Source organism: Callithrix jacchus, chromosome 17 (assembly GCF_049354715.1).
Source record: "Callithrix jacchus isolate 240 chromosome 17, calJac240_pri, whole genome shotgun sequence".
NCBI lineage: Eukaryota > Metazoa > Chordata > Mammalia > Primates > Cebidae > Callithrix > Callithrix jacchus.
Genome location: NC_133518.1, coordinates 53,954,009 through 53,974,634, shown reverse-complemented (window position 1 = coordinate 53,974,634; position 20,626 = coordinate 53,954,009). Strand labels below are relative to the sequence as shown.

Below are 20,626 nucleotides of genomic sequence, written 5' to 3'. Positions count from 1 at the left end.
AAGAACTGTGACTGGCCAGTATCGGGTCAACTGTGATTCCCAATTCCTGGACTGACTGTGGTATGTGAACTGAGATCTGTGGTCAGCAATTCCCACTGGAACTGAGCACGGAACTTTCCTAAAAGTTGAGTAGTTACCACTTAAGGCACACAAAGAACAAATGACTGTTTCGCTGTTGCTCTCTTTCCTATACTCTAGGTTCAGGTCCACCACATACATTTGCCCTTTCCAAGTCTACCATACTTTTAAAGCCTATAGGTCTTAAAAAATTCTGGCTTAGCTCCTGCCTAAAGTTTACCTGCCCAGCCTTCCCAGGGTCTATCTCTAAGTGCTTTTCATGGCAATCACTAGCAACTTCAATAGATTAATCTGTGTTATGAACAAATTGACTAGACGTGATAAAGTCCATCTGATGAAGATCACCAAAGGCATATTTACCATTCAACAATGTTAGGTTAACCTGTGACCAAGGGGGACCACATGTCAGAGAAACCAGCAGGCACCTCACTTGAGAAGGGAAGACACAGGCTTGTTATTGTGTTTGTGGGACGGTTGGGGTTTAGGTAAAATTTAAATGAACCAGTGTGTGCTAGCTCAAAGCAAAGTAGGGCAGCGGATAAAAGGGTTGACATTCAGCCTGAAACTGTCTTGTTTCATCAGAAACTACAAAGTTAAGATAAAAGTGGAATGTTGCGTGCAAAACCTTTATCTGTAGCTCTGCATCTGGAAATTCAGGGTATTTTTCAGTATTAAAAGGAGTTAGCTCCTCCAGGCAAGAATGAGGCGTTTCATTCTCATTAAATGTGATTTCAAACAGTAAAGTTTCTGATGGTCTGTGATTTTAGAAAACAAGTTTTCTTATGTCTTTTTTTAATTAACAAAAGCAGTTTTATTTTTTTAAATGCAGCTTCACAAAGGAGATTCTTTTCCCTCCAACTGTCGGATATGCTCTTGATCAGGGTCTTTCTTAAAATAATAGCATAGCTTTTGTAGTCTAATATCAAGAAGTAATTTAAAGTGGAAATGTGATGTCAATGTCAGTTACAAGGAGAAGCTGGAGAAGGCTTCTCCCCACCCCCCTCCCCAAGCTGGAGTCCTGCTCTGTAGCCCAGGCTGGAGTAATCACAGCTCACTGCAACCTCTACCTCCCAGGTTCAAGTGATTCTCCTTTCTCAGCCTCCCAAGTAGCTGGGATTACAGGTGCACACCACCACACCCAGCTAATTTTTGTATTTTTAGTAGAGGCAGGGATTCACCATGTTGGCCAAGCTGGCCTTGAACTCCTGGCCTCATGTGATCCACCCACTGTGGCCTCCCAAAGTGCTGAGATTAGAGGCATGAGCCACCATGCCTGGCCAGAAGGTCTTTTTTAAGTTTAAACATATGATTGAGGTTTATGCACTTCCCCCAGCTCCAAAGGCAGCCCTCAACTGATTTGCTCACTGATTCACTCTGTGAATATTTGTTGAGATCCTACTATGTGCCCATCATTGTAAAGATGATATTTCTATCTCTGAGCAACTCATAATTTAGTGAGGGAAACCATGAGGAAGTAAACAAACCCAGTAAGCCCTGATGAGGGCAATAGTGGATTTAAATTTTTTTTTTCAGATGGAGTTTCACTCTTGTTGTTTAGGCTGGAGTGCAGTGGTGCGATCTTAGCTCACTGCAACCTCTGCCTCCCAGGTTCAAGTGATTCTCCTGCCTCAGCCTCCATAGTAGCTGGGATTACAGACATGTGCCACCACGCCTGGCAGGATTTTGTGTTTTTAGTAGAGACGGGGTTTCACCATGTTGGTCAGGCAGGTCTTGAACTCCCGACCTCAGGTGATCTGCCCACCTCGGCCTCCCAAAGTGCTGGGATTACAGGCATGAGTCACTGCATCCGGCAGGATTTTGGTTTAAATGTTTGTAAGAACAAAGAAGATGGAGTTATAGACTGTAATCTGAAGAATCTGGTCCCACTTCTGGTGAAAATAGGGGGTGAGTGAGGTCTTGGGCTGCGGAGATTCCATTTTGAGGAAGTTACCAAGTGCAGCAGGTTCTGTTGGTCCAGGACCCTGCAGTGTGTCTCTGAGCTCACCTAATGGGGGCAGCTGCTGAGCATGTGCTCTGCCTCCCATGACGAGTGTCCAGGCTTCAGCATCTCTGCATGAGGGGTTTTCCCATGGAAAAGGGAGCCTGCTTAGCCTCCCTCCTGGGCAGCTGGGATGTGCTGGGGTTTACGCACTTGCCCCAGCCCCAAAGACAACCCTCAACCACTGAGGAATGGCAACTGTCTCTCATGGGGACGGTTCTGAGTGTCCTTTTATAGAGTTGCTCAGAGGTCTCCAGTGGGGTTGAATCCCAGTTGTTTACAGAGGTAGCACACTCATGAAAGCACGCTTTTGGCTTTTCTTTCTTCAGGTCTTACTTTACCTATTCCTCCCTTGCTTTCTTGGTTCACTTTCCAAATAAATCACCTACATCCAAGTTCTTGTCTTGGGATCAGCTTTGGGAGAAATCCAGACTAGACCAGCCAGCTTCTCCCTTGTGAGAGAACAGCACCCCAGAAAGAGTAGGAAGATGTCTTGAGGGTCAAAGACAGGAGACAGAGTAGAGAAAAGTGGTGAAAACCCTGAAATAATAGAAGAAATAAGGACCTTTCTAATTAACCAGGGTCAGTCTTAGACAGAGTTCAAGACCTTGAGCTCAAGGTCATCTTGGTATCCAAGATACTCCAGATGGCCCTGGAAGAATAAAACAGAGACTTGAGGAAGGGGATGTTACTGGGTGAGTGAGTCAGAGGACAGAGCACTGCTTCCTGAGAAGATAGGGGCAGGAGGATGAGTGCGTGGCATTAAGTAGCTGAGCTTAACTTTTTGCTGAAGAATTTGATGCATGATAACATTTCTTTGAGGGAATTGGAACATTTGGGAAACACACTGCTTCTTGGCTATATGCTAAGTGACTCTATTTCCAAGAAGAACAAAACTTTGCCCCTGTTATCTTTACATTATGAGTAAATTAAGGGTACATTGATGAGGAATAAACTAGTCTATCATTTTGGAAGTTATCCTCTGAGTAGGAGGCTCTGTAGGTTTTCTGTATAAATTTAACAATCCTGAAAAAACCCAGAGAAGCATAAATTTAAACTCTGTTAATGACAGATTATCTTTCAGTGACAGTTTATTTCAGGAAACTTCATTTGACCCCATTTCCTCGAATACTTATGCCAGAAACTAAACACCGCTGCATTCTAAGTATCGGTCCTCTGATTTTGAGATAGTGTTGATAAACATGTATACAAAATATGATGGTGGTGGTAGCTGACCCCCTCACTCCTAATCCATCGTCTCTCCCGTTCTTCTGTGGTAATAGAGTTAAACTGAGTATGGGCTGCCTAGCTGGAAACCAAATCTCAAGCCCTCCTTGCAGCTGGGCATGGCTGTGTGACCAAGCTCTGCCTAATGGAATGGTAGTGGGAGTGATGTGAGCCATTTCTGCCTCCCTTGCTTAGGAGGAAGTCCCTGGGCTTAGCTCTTTCATCCTTCCCACTGGCTACTCTGCTGATACTTGCAGAAACCTCGGATGCCATGTGTTGAATATGGCATGTCTGCATTCACCTGGGTCTCAGAATGAGCATGGAGAGAAAAGCCTTCTGCTGACCTGGAATACCTACTTTGGACTAAACCATGTGAGAAAGAAACAGTCTTTTTTGTCCTTGAAGCCATATTATTGTTAGATTTCTTGTTATAGCAGCTTAACTCTTATCCTAACTCATGCATATAAATACACACACACGCATACATACATACATACATACATACATACATACATATCTCCACCCTAATCTCTAATCTGATTGACATGAGCTAGTTTAGAGTACCCGAGGTTTATACAGACATTTGCACTTCCCCGCCTAGGTAGAGCTTATCAATGCAGGGAGCATGTGTCATGTTTAATTCATTAAATTATTTCTTCATTCGTTCATCCATCCATCAATCCATTCAACCATATATCCATTCATCCATTAGTCCATTCTTCCATTATATATGGTGTGTTGAGACTCAATATGTGTAAGACTATTTACTACCGGATATCCAGGGGATATGAATGACACAAAGATGAATGACACCCAGTTCCTGTTTTCAAGGAAACTTACAACCTAGAGACTTTGGGTAAAAACTAAAACATTGAAATAGGGATAAGTATGATGTATTTTTGTTCTTGAGAATTTTAATTAAAATTATAAAAGGTTAGTTTCATTTATATTACTTTATTATTCCTTTTGTTTGGAGGATGCTGTCTCATATTTTTGTGCTTATTTTCAAGTCCAGTGTTTACAGAGTGAATAATCATTTTTATTTAATGGCAATAAAGCATGTATGAGTGCAAGCAATGTGTCAGTTATCATAAACACAACCCTTGCTCCTCCCTTTGCTCTCCTTCCACAGCCCTGGGAGAGTATTAAACACTGGAAAAGCTGAAGTGTCATTGTGCCCTAGAGGCTTCCTGTGCTCTAGGGAATTCCTGAGGCTCAAATAACTTCTTAAGAAATGAAGACAAGGAAGAGAAATTGAAGGGACTAGCCTGAAAGATTTTGCCAGGTAAGAGGAATTTTCTTTTCCCAGGAATAGTTTTATGGGTGGGTGTTTTTTTAGTTTATTTCTATTTATTTTCGCAAATGCATTTCTTATCTTTCATTCACATGCTGAAAGAGACAAAGCCATACAAAAGTATCAACAGGTGAGAAAGAGAGTTTGAGAGAGATCGTTAACAGCAAAGAAATGAAGAGAAATTGAGGTAAGAGAAACCACACACACCCCTAAAAAAAGAGTACACACCCCCCCAAAAACCACAGCCCCTAAAAAAGAATACTCGTTAGATATGAGAGAAAGAGTAACACCTAAAATGAAAACTATGATAAAGTGGATTTGCAACTCTTTGAACACTTATTGATCAGGAAGACATGAAATATTTGGAATTGCATCTAGGATTTACCGTTTCTGTGGAAAGAAGAACTTGACTTATGTTATGGGGGACTCATGCATGTTTTAGAATTATTTCCCCGATACAAAGCTTGGGAGACTTTAAAACTGGAGACCAGTTTACAATGGTAAGGCCAAATGAAGAAGAAAACATTATTTAATGACTAAACAGGCATAGTAGAGATAAAAAATACTCAGATAAAAAATGACTCTCCCTCTCAGAGTAGTCCTGGAGGCAATTGGGGCAATTCTGAGAAGTGAATTTCCTCTGTTTAATTTACCAGGATTCATGTAGTTTGACTACCGTTCTCTTTACATTTGACTTTCATATATACTTTTCTTTTCCTTTCTTTTCTTTATTTTTTTTTTGACACGGAGTCTTGCTTTGTTGCCCAGGCTGGAGTGCAGTGGTATGATCTCACCTCACTGCAATCTCTGCCTCCCAGGTTCAAGCTATTCTTTTGCCTCAGCCTCCAGAGTAGTGGGTACTACAGGCAGCAACACCCCCAGCTAATCCCAGTTGTTTTTTTTTTGTGTGTGTGTGTGTTTGTTAGAGATGGGGTTTTACCATGTTGCCCAGGCTGGTTACCAACTCCTGACCTCGGTGATGTGCCCACCTTGGCCTCTCAAAGTGCTGGGATTACAGGCGTGAGCCACTATACCCGGCCTACCATATATAGTTTTAATCAATAAGTTAAACAACTACTTAATTTTTAAATAAAAAATTTCAAACCTATAGAAAAATTAAAAGAATTCACAGAGAATATGTGTGTACTCTGGATCTAGATTACATCATTAACATTTTAAATATGCTTGCTTAGTCACTTATCTATTCTTCTACCTCTCCATTAATCTGTCTTATACTTTGATTCATTTTAAGGTTAATTGTAGACATCAATATGCTTTTCCCTGAACTCTTCAGCATGCATATAATTTACTAGAGTTCAAGAAAATGATTATTTTTATTAAGCACTTCAATAAAAGTTAATGTGAATTGATTAAAATTAGACTTCACGTGCAATTTATAGATGCCTGGGGTTGATACTTCTACATTTGAATTCACTAAGCAAACATAGGAATGGTGATGACTATTAGGGATGACTTCTATGGGATAAAAGAATTAAATATTGGGCCAGGTGCGGTGGCTCATGCCTATAATCCCAGCACTTTGGGAGGCCGAGGCGGGTGGATCACGAGGTCAAGAGATCGAGACCATCCTGGTCAACAAGGTGAAACCCCGTCTCTATTAAAAATACAAAAATTAGCTGGGCATGGTGGTACGCACCTGTAGTCCCAGCTACTCGGGAGGCCGAGGCAGGAGAATTGCTTGAACCGAGAAGGTGGAGGTTGCGGTGAGCCGAGATCGTGCCATTACACTCCAGGCTGGATAACAACAGTGACACTCCATCTCTAAAGAAAAAAAAAAAGAATCGAATATTGGCTGAGAATTATTCCACAGGAGAAAAGTCTATCACTCTTTTGATCTCTTTTGTATTGATCTTCAGATGCTAAGAAATAGGTTCAGGGTATCATAAATATAGAAGGGCCCTTTTAAATTTCAGCCCCTGACTGTAGCCCAGCAGCCTTAGAAGACAGAATTCTGTCTGGTAGTCTGACTCACGGGAATGAGCTTTGAAATGTCTATGGAGGCATTTATTTTGCCACTGGCTATAGTAGTAGAGCCCTGTCTACATTTTGCAAAAAGAGCACATATAAAGCATTGAGAGAGTTACAGGAAAGTGAAGTGATGACTAATATTTACCTGATATTTTGGCCTTAAATATTGTGAGGCTAAAAAGAAGATGATTCCTTTAAAAAAGGTTCTGCAGGAAATTGTCTTGCCCAACCATTCCAACCTAATCTTGTATCTTATATTTGAGCCACTCACTATCTAAATGAATTTTTGTGGTTTTGAGTTTATTTATTTATTTACTTATTTGCAACACTCTCCCTCTGTTGCCCAGGCTGGAGTGCAGTGGTGCGATCTTGGCTTACTGCAACTTTGTCTCCTGGGCTCAAGAGATTCTCATGCCTCAGCCTCCCAAGTGTCTGGGATTACAGGCATGCTCCATTATGCCTGGCTAATTTTTGTATTTTTGGTAGAGGTGAGTTTTCCCCATGTTGGCCAGGGTGGTCTCAAACTCCTCAAGTGATATGTCCACTTTGGCTTCTAAAAGTGCTGGGACTACAGTCCTGAGTCACTAAGTCCTGCCAACTATGAGTCTTAGATTCATCTTTCTGACCATATCTCCCCCTGCCTCTTTGGGCATTGGTTGCAATCACAGCCCGGTTGCTCTTTTACATTTCTCTGAGCTCTTAAACAAAAACCCATTCAAACACTATGCCTATGGCCTGGTTTCACTAGTTCCATATATTTGTCATGTGTTTAGTTTTATGCTGTTCTGGTTAAATTTTTAATACAAATTAACTAAAAATATAGTAGTAATTAAAGTATAAAAGAGAATCTAATAGGCTTTGAGTCCTCCATTTGCCAAAATAATAGGAGTTCTAGGGATCTTCCAAGCGTCCTTCCAACCTTTTTGTAGAACATTCTGTCTTAAGTACAGGAAGTCTGTTTTTTCAAACAAATGAATTTATGCAACAAATATTTGTTGAGCACCTACTGCATGCCAGGCACTGGAGTCATATCATGGAAAACAAAAGGATTCTTCTTGGTGCTTATGTTGTAGTTGGAAGTGGGGACATGTCAAATAGATAACCAATAACCATGACGAATATCATGTAGCATGGTAGAAGGTGATTCAGGGCAGGGTGAAATGAAAAGTAGAAGAAGCTAAGGAGAATTGGGTGTACTGGGAGCACAAAGGCGAGCACTTTAAATAGAGTGGTCAGGATGGACCTTATTGAGCAGCTGACATTTGAGCGAAGACTTGAAGGAGGTAAGGGAATTAGTCATGGAGATATAGAGAAGAGCTTTCCAGGCAGAGGAAAGTGCAAAGACCCTAAGTAGGGAGTGTATCTGACTTATTTAAAGAATAGCACGTAGGCCAAAGTGATTAGAGTATAAGTGAAGGTGAGAGATGAGTCAGAGAGAAAACTAGGGACCAGATGGCATAGGACCATGCAGGCTATTTTGTCTTTTTCCTCTGAGTAAAACAGGGGGCCATTGGAGGGCTTTGATCAGAGTAACGTAAGTTTAAAAGGAGTTTCTCTGGATGTATGTTGAGAAGAGTCTTCAAGAAGAAAGGTTAGAAGCAGGGAGACCCATGGTGGTTGTTGCAGTCATCAGGCAAGAGAGATGATAGTGGCTTGCACTAGGCTGTTTCAGCAGAAATGGTGAGAGATGGTCAGTTTCTGGATATACAGCTTTGAAGGTATAATTATGTGACCTTCACAAAGTTTTGTAGCCTAGTCAATGAATCTTGCAATCTATAAAGAAATATGTTTATCTTTCTGAGGGCCACATAGGTTTGTGCTGCTGTATTTAGTGAATTTTTCAGTATGGCTTTTAAAAACTCATATATACCATGTAACATTTAAAAAAAACTGCAGAAAGAATAGTTCAATGTCACTTAGTTATTTTAAACTGAGATCCTAGAGACAGATTAATTTCAAAGAACACAATTTTTTTTTAATCAGCTGAATACGATGGCTCATATCTGTAATCCAAGCACTTTGGTAGGCTGGGATGGGTGGATCACTTGAGCTCAGGCGTTCAAGACCAGCCTGGGCAAAATGGGGAAACCCCGTCTCTACTGAAAATACAAAAATTATTTGGGCATGGCAACAAAGGCCTGTGGTCCTAGCTACTCAGGAGGTAAGGCACAAAAATCTCTTGAGCCCTGAAAGCAGAGGTTGTAGTGAGCCGAGATCATGCCACGGCACTTCAACCTGGATGACAGAGCGAGACTCCGTCTCAGAAACAAACAAACAAAAATCAATACACAATATTTTTACCTACTTATAGGGAACAGGTGACATTTTGTTACATGCATTGAAGGTGTAATGATCCAGTCAGGGTGTTTAAGATATCCATCACCTTGAGCTTTATTGTTTCTATATTTTGAGAACATTTTAAGTCCTCTCTTCTAGCTGTTTTGAAATATACATTGTTAACTATAGACACCCTACTCTGTCATTAAATGTTAGAACTTATTCCTTCTATCTACTGTGTGTTTGTATCCATACAAACATAACCTCTCTTTATTCCCCTTCCTCCACACCCTCCTAGCCTCTCTTAAATATCATTCTATTCTCTACCTCCCCAAGATCAACGTTTTTTAGCTCTCACAGATGAGTGAGAACATGTAGTATTTACATTTCTGTACCTGGCTTATTTCACTTAAGATAGTGACCTTCAGTTCCATCCATGTTGCTGCAAATGACAGGATTTCATTCTTTCTTATGGTCAATAGTATTTCATTGTGTATATATGCTACATTTTCCTTATCCATTCATCTGCTGATGGACACTTGGATGATTTCACATCTCTCCTATTGTGAATAAGGCTGCAGTAAGCATGGGAGTGCAGGTATCTTTTTGATATGCTGATTTCTTTCCTTTGGATAAATACCCAGTAGTGGGATTTCTGGATTGTATGGTAGTTCGCTTTTTAGATTTTTGGGAAATCTCCATGTTTTTTTTGTAATGTCTGTATTGGTGTATGTTCCCACCAGCAGCATATAAGAGTTCTTTTTTCTTTAAATACTCATCAGTGTCTGTTATTTTTTTGTCTGTTTTTTTTTTTTTTTTTTTGTAATAGCCATTCTGACTAGGCTAAGATGATATCTTCTTGTGGTTTTGATTTGCATTTCTCTGATGGTTAGTGATGTTGAGCATTTTTTTCCTATACCTGTTGGCCATTTGAATGTCTTCTTTTGAGAAGTATCTATTCAGGTCCTTTGCTCACTTTTTAATGGAATTATTGACAGCTGGTTTTAAAGAGCTTATTTCACCCAAGTGACCACACTGACACCAGTTGAGTATCACATCTGGTGCCTGGATTCAACAATTTAAAGAGGCTGTCTCTCATTGTTGTAAAGTCTGTTACAATCAAAATATCACTTTTCACATAGTGTTGGTTATTTCCTAAACATAATGAAGCAAAAAACATTGTCAGCTCTTTGATTCAAGCAAAGAATAAAAAATGCTACGGCTTGGTTCTATCAATGAGAGAGGACTAAGTTTTTGGGATTTTGTTCTGTAGATTATTGCTTCGCAAAAGTGATGGTCACATCTCCAATTTTGTAGGCTTGTAAAAGTCCATCCTCCGCCATTAGCTCCTGCCATCTTCACAATAACTGCCATGTGGCAATGGCAAGGCATTGCCTCTATTTTATAGCTGACAGAGCTGAGGCATAGAGAGTTCAGGAGACTTGCAGGAAGTCATGTAAGAGGAATGTGTCAGGGCTGACACTTGAACTAGAAAATTCAAAGTCAAGTTCTGTGCAATTTTTTTTTACTGAAGCACGCTACACTTTCTCTCCAGTTTCTGGAGCAAACTTCTCAAAGAATATAAAGGAAATAAAGAATTGTGTATAGGATGCCAAATTAGACAATTGCAGGTGGTCATCGGGTCTTGGCTTTATTCACTAGCATGACCTGCACTTTCTGTGTTTTCTGGTGACAGGAAGGGTGAGGGGTGACAGGAGTGTCCTGACCTGCCCCAGGCCTTTGGAGAGGGTCCAATATGCTTAGTGGATTGTAGGCATCGTTCCTGAATGAAAACTCAAAGATAGGCAAGCTTATGAAATGTGTGGTGATGAAGTTTGTAAGTCACACATAAATGGAAAGAGTCTGAGTAAATATTCTTTTTTCCATTGGATTAAATCATTCAGCAATTTGTTCAATCATGTATTTTTACTTTTTTTTTTATATTTCTTTAACTCTTTGGCAAAACTACATGCTCAATTGTTTATATAGTCATCATAAGAGGAAAAGGTTTATCAGTTTTCTTTTATGTATCCAGCACTACAGAGAGGTTTAAGACCAAACTCCATCTTCTGTGTGTTCCCAGGCCAGTGAGGGAAACAAACAAGTAAGGAGATAATGACAATGCAACATGGCAAATGTCACAGTTCTTTTCCCTAAACAATATAATTGTATTAACTGCCATCCTCATATTATATGCAGATCTCTAGACTTGCTCATCCTATTTGTCTGTTACTTTGTATCCTTTGACCTACATCTTCCCAAGATTTTACTTTCTGTGTCTGGCTTATTTCATGCATTTCATGTATTTCCTGGCAGGATCTCCATTATAAGGCTAATATTCCATTTTATATTTATCTATCTCATATTTCCTTTATCCATTTAATCGTCGATGAACGCTCAGGTTTCTTTCATAGCTTGGCTGTTGTGAATAGTGCTGTAAGAAATATGGGACCAGGTGGTGCCCATGTTTCTTGACCAGGTGGTGATTTATCTCGTTTGAGAATATACCCAGAAGAGGAATTGCTAGGTCATATGGTAATTCTTAATTTCTATAGGAATTTCCATATTGTTTTCCATAATGGCTGTGCTATGTTTGAATATTTGTCCCTTCCAAAACTCCTGTTGAAATTTAATCCCCGATGTGGCAGTACTGAGGGGTAGGACCTTTAAGCGTTGATTGGGTCATGAGGACACTGTCCTCATGAATGTTATAATCCATTCTTGAATTAATGGATTAATAGGTTAACATGGGAGTGGGACTGGTGGCTTTATAAACAGCAGAAGAGAGACCTGAGCTAGCACGCTGAACCCTCTCACTATGTGATGCCTGTGCTGCCTTGGGACTCCGCAGGGAGTTCCTACCAGCAGGAAGGCCCTCACGAGCCTTGGACTACTCAGCCTACGTAAATGTAAGAAATCAATTTCTTTTCTTTATAAATTACTTTGTTTCAGGTATTCTGTTATAAGCAGGAGGAAACAGACTAAGGCAGGCTGTTCCAGTCTACATTCCCAACAACAATGTACCAGGATACTCTGTTCTTCATACTTTAACCAACATTTGTTATTTCTCGTCTTTTTGGTAATAGTCGTACTAATGGGCATGAGGTAATGTCTCATAGTGGTTTTAATTTGCATTTCCCTGATGATTAGTGATGTTGAGCACCTTTTCAAACATCCATTGGGCATATTTATGTCTTCTTTGAAGAAATGTCTGTTCAGTTCCTTTTCCTGTTTAAAAACCACCGTGTAATATCTTTCTGCTATTGAGCGGTAAGAGTTCTTTACAAATTTTGGATATTAACCCCTTATCAGATATGTGCTTTGCAAATATTTTTTCCAGTTCGTAGATTGCCTTTTCATTTCGTTGTGCATTCATTTCATTTGCTGTGCAGAAGCTTTGGGTTTGATGTCTTTCCCATTTATTTATTTTTGCTTTTGTAGCCTGAGCCTTTGGTGTGATATCCAAAAAAATTACTGTCAAAGCCAGTGTTAAAGAGCTTCCCTCCATCTTCTCTTCTAAGAGTTTTATGGTTTTCAGTCTTACATTCAAGGCTTTTTTCCAGTTTGAGTTGATTTTTGTGTATTTTAATGTAAGATAAATGTTCAATTTCACTCTTTTATATGGAGAAACACCGTTTCCTAGCACCATTTATTAAAGAGACTATTCTTTCCCCATAGTATCCTCTTTGCACCCTTGTTGAAAATTAGTTGACCCTCTATGTTTGGATTTATTTCTCTAATAACTAGAAATAAAAAGAAATAGGGTTCTCTCTATTCTGTTCCATGGGTCTATGTTTCTGTTTTTATGCTGGTACAATACTGTTTTGGTTATTTTGACGTTGTAATACATTTTAAATCATGAAGTATAATGCTTCCAACTTTGTTTTTCTTTCTTAGTGTTGCTTTGGCTATTTGATTCTTTTTTGTTGTTGTTGTTATGTGTGTGAGTCCATGTGAATTTCAGGATTTTTTTTCTATTTCTGTGAATTGGAATTTTTATAGGGATTGCGTTCAATCTGTTTATTGCTCTGAGTAGTATGGGTAACAATATTAATCTTCCAATCCGTGAACATTAGATATCTTGCTTTTTATTTGTGCCTTTCTCAGTTTCTTTCAGTAATGTTTTATAGTTTTCAGTGTACAAATCTTTGCCCTCCTTGGTTAAATTGATTTTTAAGTATTTTATTTCTGGGATGCAATTATAAATAAGATTGTTTTCTTGATTTCTTTTTCAGGTAGGTCATAGTTTTATATATAGAAATGCTACTGATTTTTGCAGGCTGATTTTGTATCAATTTTACTGAGTTTATATATTAGTTCTAACATTTTTGTGCGTGTGAAATTTTTGGGGTTCTCTACTGATAGGGACATGCCATCTGCAAGTAGAAATAATTTTCCTTCTTTCTTTCCAATTTGGATGACTATTTTTCCTTTTTCTTGGCGAATTGCTCTTGCCAGTACTTTCAGGACTGTGTTGAATAAAAGTGGTGAGAGCAGGCCCCCTGCCTTGTACCAGGTTAGTGGAAAAGCTTTCAGTTGTTCCCTGTTGATTATAACGTTAGCTGTGGGTTTTTCATAAATGATTTTTATTTTGTTAAGGAACTTTCCTTCTATACCTAAACTGTTAAGAGTTTTTTTAATCAGGAAAGGATACTGAACTCCTTTTTTAATGCCAGTTAAGATGATCATGTGGTTATTATCTCTTGTTCTGTTAATGTGATGGATAATATTGATTGATTTGTGTATATTAAATCATCCAAGGATAAATTCTACTTGATTCGTGTATGTTAAATCATCCAAGGATAAATTCCACTTGGTTATGATATATAACCTTTTTGATGAGTTGTTGAATTTGGTTTGCTAGTATTTTATTAAGGATTTTTGCATCGATCTTCATCAGAGATATTCACCTGTAGCTTTTTTTAATTGTGGTGTCTTTGTTTGAGTTAGATATTAAGGCGATAGTGGCCTCATAAAAATATGTTTGGAAGCATTCCCTTTAATTCTATTTTTGATAGAGTTTAGGAAGTATTGGTAATAATTCTTTAAATGCCTGATAGACCAACCATGAACCCATCTGGCTCTGGACTTTTCTTTTTAGGAAAGTTTTAAATTACTTTAATCTCTTGATTGAAAAAATCTGTTCAAGTTTTCTATTTCTGCTTGATTCGATCTTGGTAAGTTGTATTTTTCTAGGCAGTTATTCATTTCCTCTAGGTTATCCAATTTGTTGCCATGTAATTGTTCATAATAGCTTCTTAAAATTTTTTTTTCATTTTTGAAGCATCTCTTGTAATGTCACCACTTTCATTTCTCATTTTATTTATTTGGTCTTTTCTCTCATTTTCTTAGTGTAGTGTTCCAAAATTTTAAACACTTCACAAATGAATTGTATGCCAATCTCCTAATTACCACAGCTGATGGGAGTGTCATTGCCATCAATACCCATTTACTGCTTTGCACAGAGCTCTGCTGAACTGTGGCATTGTAATCCTACCCTTCTCTGGAGGAAAGCTCCAAGATTCTGCATCTCTTTTTTTTTTTCTGGGCCTACTGACACATTAATTGTCATTGAAATGTTTGACATAGCCTCCCTCAAATATTTTACAACAAAGTTATAGATTTATCTGAGTCATCTTAAGATTTGTGAATGAGCACAGAAAGCAAATGTTAATGTTTATTCAATAAATTAAGGCTAAATTTTACTGTTTTCTTTTATTGTCAGACATGTTATGTAGAGTTTAACATGATGTGTACAGAAGAATTTGTTCATGTTTCTCAATTGTTTGCCTTCTGGAGCTTCCTGCCCAGATGTGGTACACTGCAAGACTATCTCATAAGAAAGCCAAAAATCCAGTTCTTGTAATAACCCTGTTAAAATGAACCAAAAGAAAAGACAGAACACAGCTCTGGATTTCAGTGACTATGTAGAAAAAAAATGGAAAAAAATGTGTTAAATTAATTTTACATATTTGCATTGGGCATTTCATTCAAATATTTTGAAGCTTCTTCTTACCTCAGTCATTTAAAAAACATTTTAAAATTAATAACCTCTTCTCTTTCCTCACTTACTTGATAATAGACACTTGATTTTTCCATATGGAATTAAAGAGGCCATTGAAAGCAAGTGGGGCAGACACCTGCCTAGGCAGGAGCCATTGCATGCTAAATGCATGGAAGACTAGTTTGCTTGTTTCTTTTTCTTTCTTTCTTTCTTTCTTTCTTTTTCCTTCCTTCCTTCCTTCCTGTTTCTCTTTCTCTCTCTTTCTCTTTCCTTTCTCCTTCCTTCCTTCCTTCCTTCCTTCCTTCCTTCCTTCTTTCTTTCTCTTTCTTTTCTTTCCCTCTCTCTCTTTCCTTCTATATCTCTCTCTCTCCCTCCCCTCCCCTCCCCTCCTCTCCTCTCCCCTCCCCTCCCCTCCTCTCCTCTCCCCTCCCCTTTTCTTCCTTTCCTTTCCCTTCCTTCTCTGTCACCCAGGCTGGAGTGCAGTGGCATGATCATGGCTCACTGCAGCTTCAGCTTCTGGACTCAATCAATTCTCCCACCTTTGCCTCCTGAGAATCTGGGACCACAGGCATATACCACCACACCAGGCTAATTTAAAAATTTTTTTTTGTAGAGACAGCGTCTCTTTATTTTGCTCAGGCTGGTTTCCAGCTCCTGGTCTCAGGCATTCCTCCTGCCTTGGGCTCCCAAAGTACTAGGATTATAGTCATGAACCACCATGCCTGGCCTAAGAATGGTTTCTGAAGTATGGTTCCTCAGGCCAGCTCAGCCTGCGGATTCTAAGGGTTCATACTACACCTACTGAATCAGAAACTCTGGAGGTGGAGTCCGGAAAACTGGGTTTTAATAAGTTCTTTGGGTAACTCTGATGCAATACTAAAGTTTAAGAGTCACTGGCATAGGACATTAGAGACGAAATCTTCGTATTTTATAGTCGAGGATTCCACAGAGGAATAACAAAAACATTGAAGGAGACTGGTATGTAAAGCATTGCTCATTTAATTAAATGAAGTTAAGGAGGTTTATTTTTGAAGACTGAGGAATTCTGCTCGGGTCCCCTCTTCTATCCCACCTTTTAAGTTCAGTCATTTTGAACCTATGCAACTATCTTGCATGTTCTGCACATGTACCCCAAAACCTAAAATGCAATTAAAAAAAAAAGAAAAAACAAAGATCTCCATGAGACTTATCAAGCCTTAAGAGCTTGGATAGCATAGGTGCATGAGCTCAATGAAGACTTACCCACATCCCCAGCACTCCTAAACCTGCCTGAGCTCTGTGGGCGGGCTCCACTTGGTGTCTAGAACCTCTCCAGCGTCCTTGCACATGCTGTTCTTCCTGGAACCCTTTCTTCACATTCTCACTTGCAAATTTCTACTCATCCTTCAAGTCTTCACGTCAGCATCATCAGCTCTATAAACCCTTCACCCAGGTGAAGAGAGGTGCTCATATACTGTGTTCCTCAGCACTTTGTATAGCTTACTATATTATTTTGCTTGTCCCACAATATTATAATTTATCCATCTCTCTCTCCACTAGTTCTCTGAGGAAAAGAGTGGTTTCTTTTAATCTGTTATTTCTAGCACCTGACTTTTTTTGTCTGGCAAACAATAAACACTCAGTAAAAAGTTGCAAATATATTGCAATGCTTTATTCCTTTCTCTAGGAATGACTGTAATTTTGCTGAGCATTTGAGGGTAAGTTGCTGATAGTAAGGCCCTTTGCTCCACAATGCATCAGTGTGTATTTTTAAATAAGAAGGACATTCTCTTACATGACTACAATACAATAATCAAAGTAATCAAATTTAACATTGATACAGTATTGTTTTTTTTTTTGAGAGAGGGTCTCACTCTGTTGCCCAGGCTGGAGTGCAGTGCCATGATCACTGCAGCCTCAACCTCCTGGGCTGAAGCAACTCTTCCACCTCAGTCTCCTGAGTACCTGGGTCTACAGGCGTGCACCATCACGCCCAGCTAAAATTTTTTGTATTTTTTTTTTGTAGAAATGGGGTTTCGCCATGACATTGATACAGTGTTATTATATAATATTCAGCCCGTATTAACATTTTGTCTACTGTCTCATTCAATGGCCTTTATAACACCTTTTCCCCAAATCTGGATCATGAATTGCCTTTGTCATGTCTCTTGGGACTCCTGTAATCTGAATCAATTCATTTGCTTTTTTTTCATGACATGAATATTTTTGAGAAGCACAGGCCAGTTATTTTTTAGGCTATCCTCAAGTTTTGGTTAATGTGACTGTTTTCTCATTATCAGATTTAGGTCATAGATTTTAAGGAGAAATACCATGGAAGCGATGTTAAGTTTTCTCATGCATAACATCAGGAGTTACGTGATGTTGGTTTATCCTATTATTATTGATGTAATTGCTCACTTGGTTAAGTCATGTCCATCAAGCTTCTCCATTGTAATGGTACTTTTTTGCCCTTTGTAATTTATAAGTAATTTTTCTGAAGATACTTTGAAATGTATTCATATTCTGTTACCTAACAAACTTTTACCCAATGGTTTTAGCAATCTCTGGTGATTCCTCGTGAGTCAATTGTTACTCCGGTAGTTGCAAAGTAATTTTTAAACTGAATAAATGAATCTTAAAAAGTAGAGTGTTTCAGTAACTATCTGAGGAATATACTTGTGAGAGAAATCTTTTCTCTTGCAGAACTATTAGAGTTGGAGTTATTTCCAGAAAGAATCAATATTCTATGCTATCCCTATCTAATTGCATTTCATTTAATGGCTTTATTTCTTGCCTCCATGAGGAGCCCATGTGTTCAAATGCAAAATCTCTTCAGCAGCTTAAATCAGATATAAAAATCTTAGAGAAATAGTACATATCATGTAGATGTTAAGTCCTTAATACATAGATAATTGATTCTTCATTGATATAACACAGACATGCACAGCTGTAGCATGTTTACAACTGTTTATAAATGTTTATCATTTTGACTTTCCCACTAGAGTTTCATAAACAGCTCTAGTGCTTTATTTATAATTAACTAAAAATACTTATTTTTTAACGACTAATTGCATGGATAGTAATAATTGGGACATGATGGAAAATGAAAATGTAGACATCTCTATATTTAGGTTTTATATAATAAAACTTTTACTTAAAAATTTTAGTTTTCCACTAAATTAACCAAAGTGTTTCCAAATTGGAAGTGTAATATTTTATTGCACTGATGATGATGATGCATTAATTTATTTTGGATTACTTTTTGCACCTTCAGACTCTCAAGCCCTTTACCCTCATACAGTTCTTAATCCATTAGAGAAATCTATTCTTTATGATTCATGCATTAATTTTCTTACCCTTGGGTAAAATTTCTTGGCGGATAGGATCTCTAAAGTCTTAAAGTATCTTTCCTTGAATTGCTTATACACCTCCTGGAGGAGGCACTAGTGGGAGGTTATGTAGAAACGGAGGAACAGAGGAATCTAGTTATGGCACATCTATTTACTGGAAAAACACTGGACTAATTCCCTGGGAAATGTTGGTAATATAGTGGCCAATATAGTAGTTGGCTCAAATCAGCACTAAGCCCTCTAGACTCATCACATAAAGCCTGAAAGGTGAATGTAATTGATCAAGTCTGCAGAGCAAATAGCCAAGCTCAAACCAGAATCAAGAGGCTTCCTTTAAAGTCGAGACTTCTCCCAGTATTTTGTGTTGGTGTAAATAATAAAGGAAATAAAATAAATGTGGTTATCTCAGATTTTTGAATCTCTCTTAAGGAGTAAGTTGAGCATGAACAGTAGATATGTGTTTTTAGGGACTTTAGGTGGTTACATTTAACACTTTCTGAAAAGAGAAACGCAGCTATTGGGTGTCTGCTATTTCTGGGTGTTGTGATGATCACTTCCATACAATATTCTATTTAAAGAACCCAAGATTGGAAAGTGATTTAGACATGGTAGAGATTCTTGCTTAAACTCTTTGGTTTGTTTAAGAATGTGCTTTAACTATTCACAATAGCAAAGACATGGAGGAGTCCTTTTTAACTTTTACATATTGGGGCTCCAAGAAGGTTTATTTTATTTAAAAAACACCTCAAGAGTGCTTTCTATGTGCCAAGAATGGGTAAAGTATTTTACAATAACAAACTCTATCCTGATAACACTATAAGGTAGGTGCTATTATTGCCCCTATTTTATAAATGGGGAAACCAAGGCACAGAAAAGTGAAGCAGTTTACCTAAGATCCACTATTAAGTAGTGGATCGAGAGTGAAGCCCAGGCAGTGTATCTCCAAGAGTCCTTGCTTTTTAACCACATACATTCTGCTGAAGACAGCTGTGAGCTAGGCTGGCTAAGAATATAAAGATGATGTGTTTCTTGTTCCACTTGGAACCTCTCATTCAATGGGATTAATATGTTCTTATTTTTAAAGAAATGGTCTTTCTTAGAGTAAAAAAATAGAAATGGAATTGAGAGTAGACAATTTCCATGGATCCCTTTGTAAATGGTTTTAAGCTTTGGGGAGGGAGGTCTGATGTTCTGCTTTATTTATTATTTATTTATTTTTTTAGGATGTATGAGACATTTTCAGACTAGGCTGATTTGACCAGGCAGATGTGCTTCTGAGATATCTGCATATTTTAGCATGCCACAAATGTTTATCAGGTCGTCCCACTCTTATATAAATATATAAACAAAATCATTCAGAAATGTTTATGACCCACCAAACGAATGCCGTGGGTGAAATGGAAGTTCTATGCCATGCCCTGTATGCGTTCTCCTTTGATAGCCACATCTGGACAACTTTAAATAGTGAACTCTGAGGTGTACACTCTGGGTGTTGACAAAATTCTTCCAGAGTTGGCTCAGCAAGGCCATTTTCCTTGCACAAGTGAAACAATGTGGCAACATGTGGGGAAAGACATCCTATGCTTTTTAAAAAAATCAACTTTATGAGGTATAATTTATATTCAATGTGATGGACACATTTTAAGGGCATGAAAGCACATTTTTAAATTACAAGGTTTCTTTTTTTTTTTTCTCTAGGTCCACATCTAGAATGGAAGTGTGGAAGACATTTTGGGGGATCATCCTCCTTGAAGCCAGTTTTGGCATCATCAAGTCACAGAGGATCGGTAATACATGAGATTCTTTAAGCCGAAAACCGTCTAGTGGTAGTGACCATCTTAGAAGGAAATATTACAGAAGCTTCATACTTAATAAGAGGGAATCAATTCATTGAGGGAGAATTTAGTCAATATCTGGGAGCTTATAGTGAATGGTGGGCACTTGTTTTTTCAGTACTTAACCCCAAATGACAGCAAAAAATAGATATTAAAAAGTTCCAAACTCTGAAGTGTATTACTAGGTTCTCAAACGCTTTTGTAAACAGGAGCCTCTTCTGCATTCTGCCTTTTGTCTTTGGCAGAGCTGTTCTGAGGGGTAATTATCATCACAAGACCGATTGCTTCACTGAGTGCTAGTGACACATCTGCAATTTTTTGCAGTTATTTTAATGGATTGTTGGGACTTTCAAGATGAAAGTCTCATCAGGAGAAGATTGTTTGAGTAGCATGAAGTCCCAGTGAGACAATATTGAGGTTTAAATATTCAAATATAATTACAGAGGCTATTATTTGTTGTGGAAAAAAACCCGATGAAGCTCTCTCAGTTTTCCTTTTAGCTCTGGCTCCCTTCACTTGTGAACAGAAGCTGTGACAGTCTTTTCATAATTCAAACACCTCCTAAAACTACAAAGAACTAGTGGAGGGGTTAAG

At 38.4% G+C, this 20,626-nt stretch overlaps 1 protein-coding gene across 2 annotated transcripts in view; it reads left to right on the top strand.

Moving 5' to 3' along the window:
* Positions 1–4,478: 4,478 nt before the first annotated feature.
* Positions 4,479–20,626, top strand: part of LOC100408489 (collagen alpha-4(VI) chain) — a 117,525-nt gene continuing 101,377 nt past the window's right edge. The window contains exons 1-3 of one of the 2 annotated variants that reach the window (XM_002759688.7): positions 4,479–4,589; positions 4,701–4,785; positions 19,896–19,984. In XM_002759688.7, coding sequence (XP_002759734.3) covers positions 19,909–19,984 — 76 coding nt within the window. In that variant the 5' untranslated portion in view covers positions 4,479–4,589; positions 4,701–4,785; positions 19,896–19,908. The remainder of the gene's footprint in view (positions 4,590–4,700; positions 4,786–19,895; positions 19,985–20,626) is intronic. The other variant, XM_078354246.1, reaches the window with a different exon arrangement.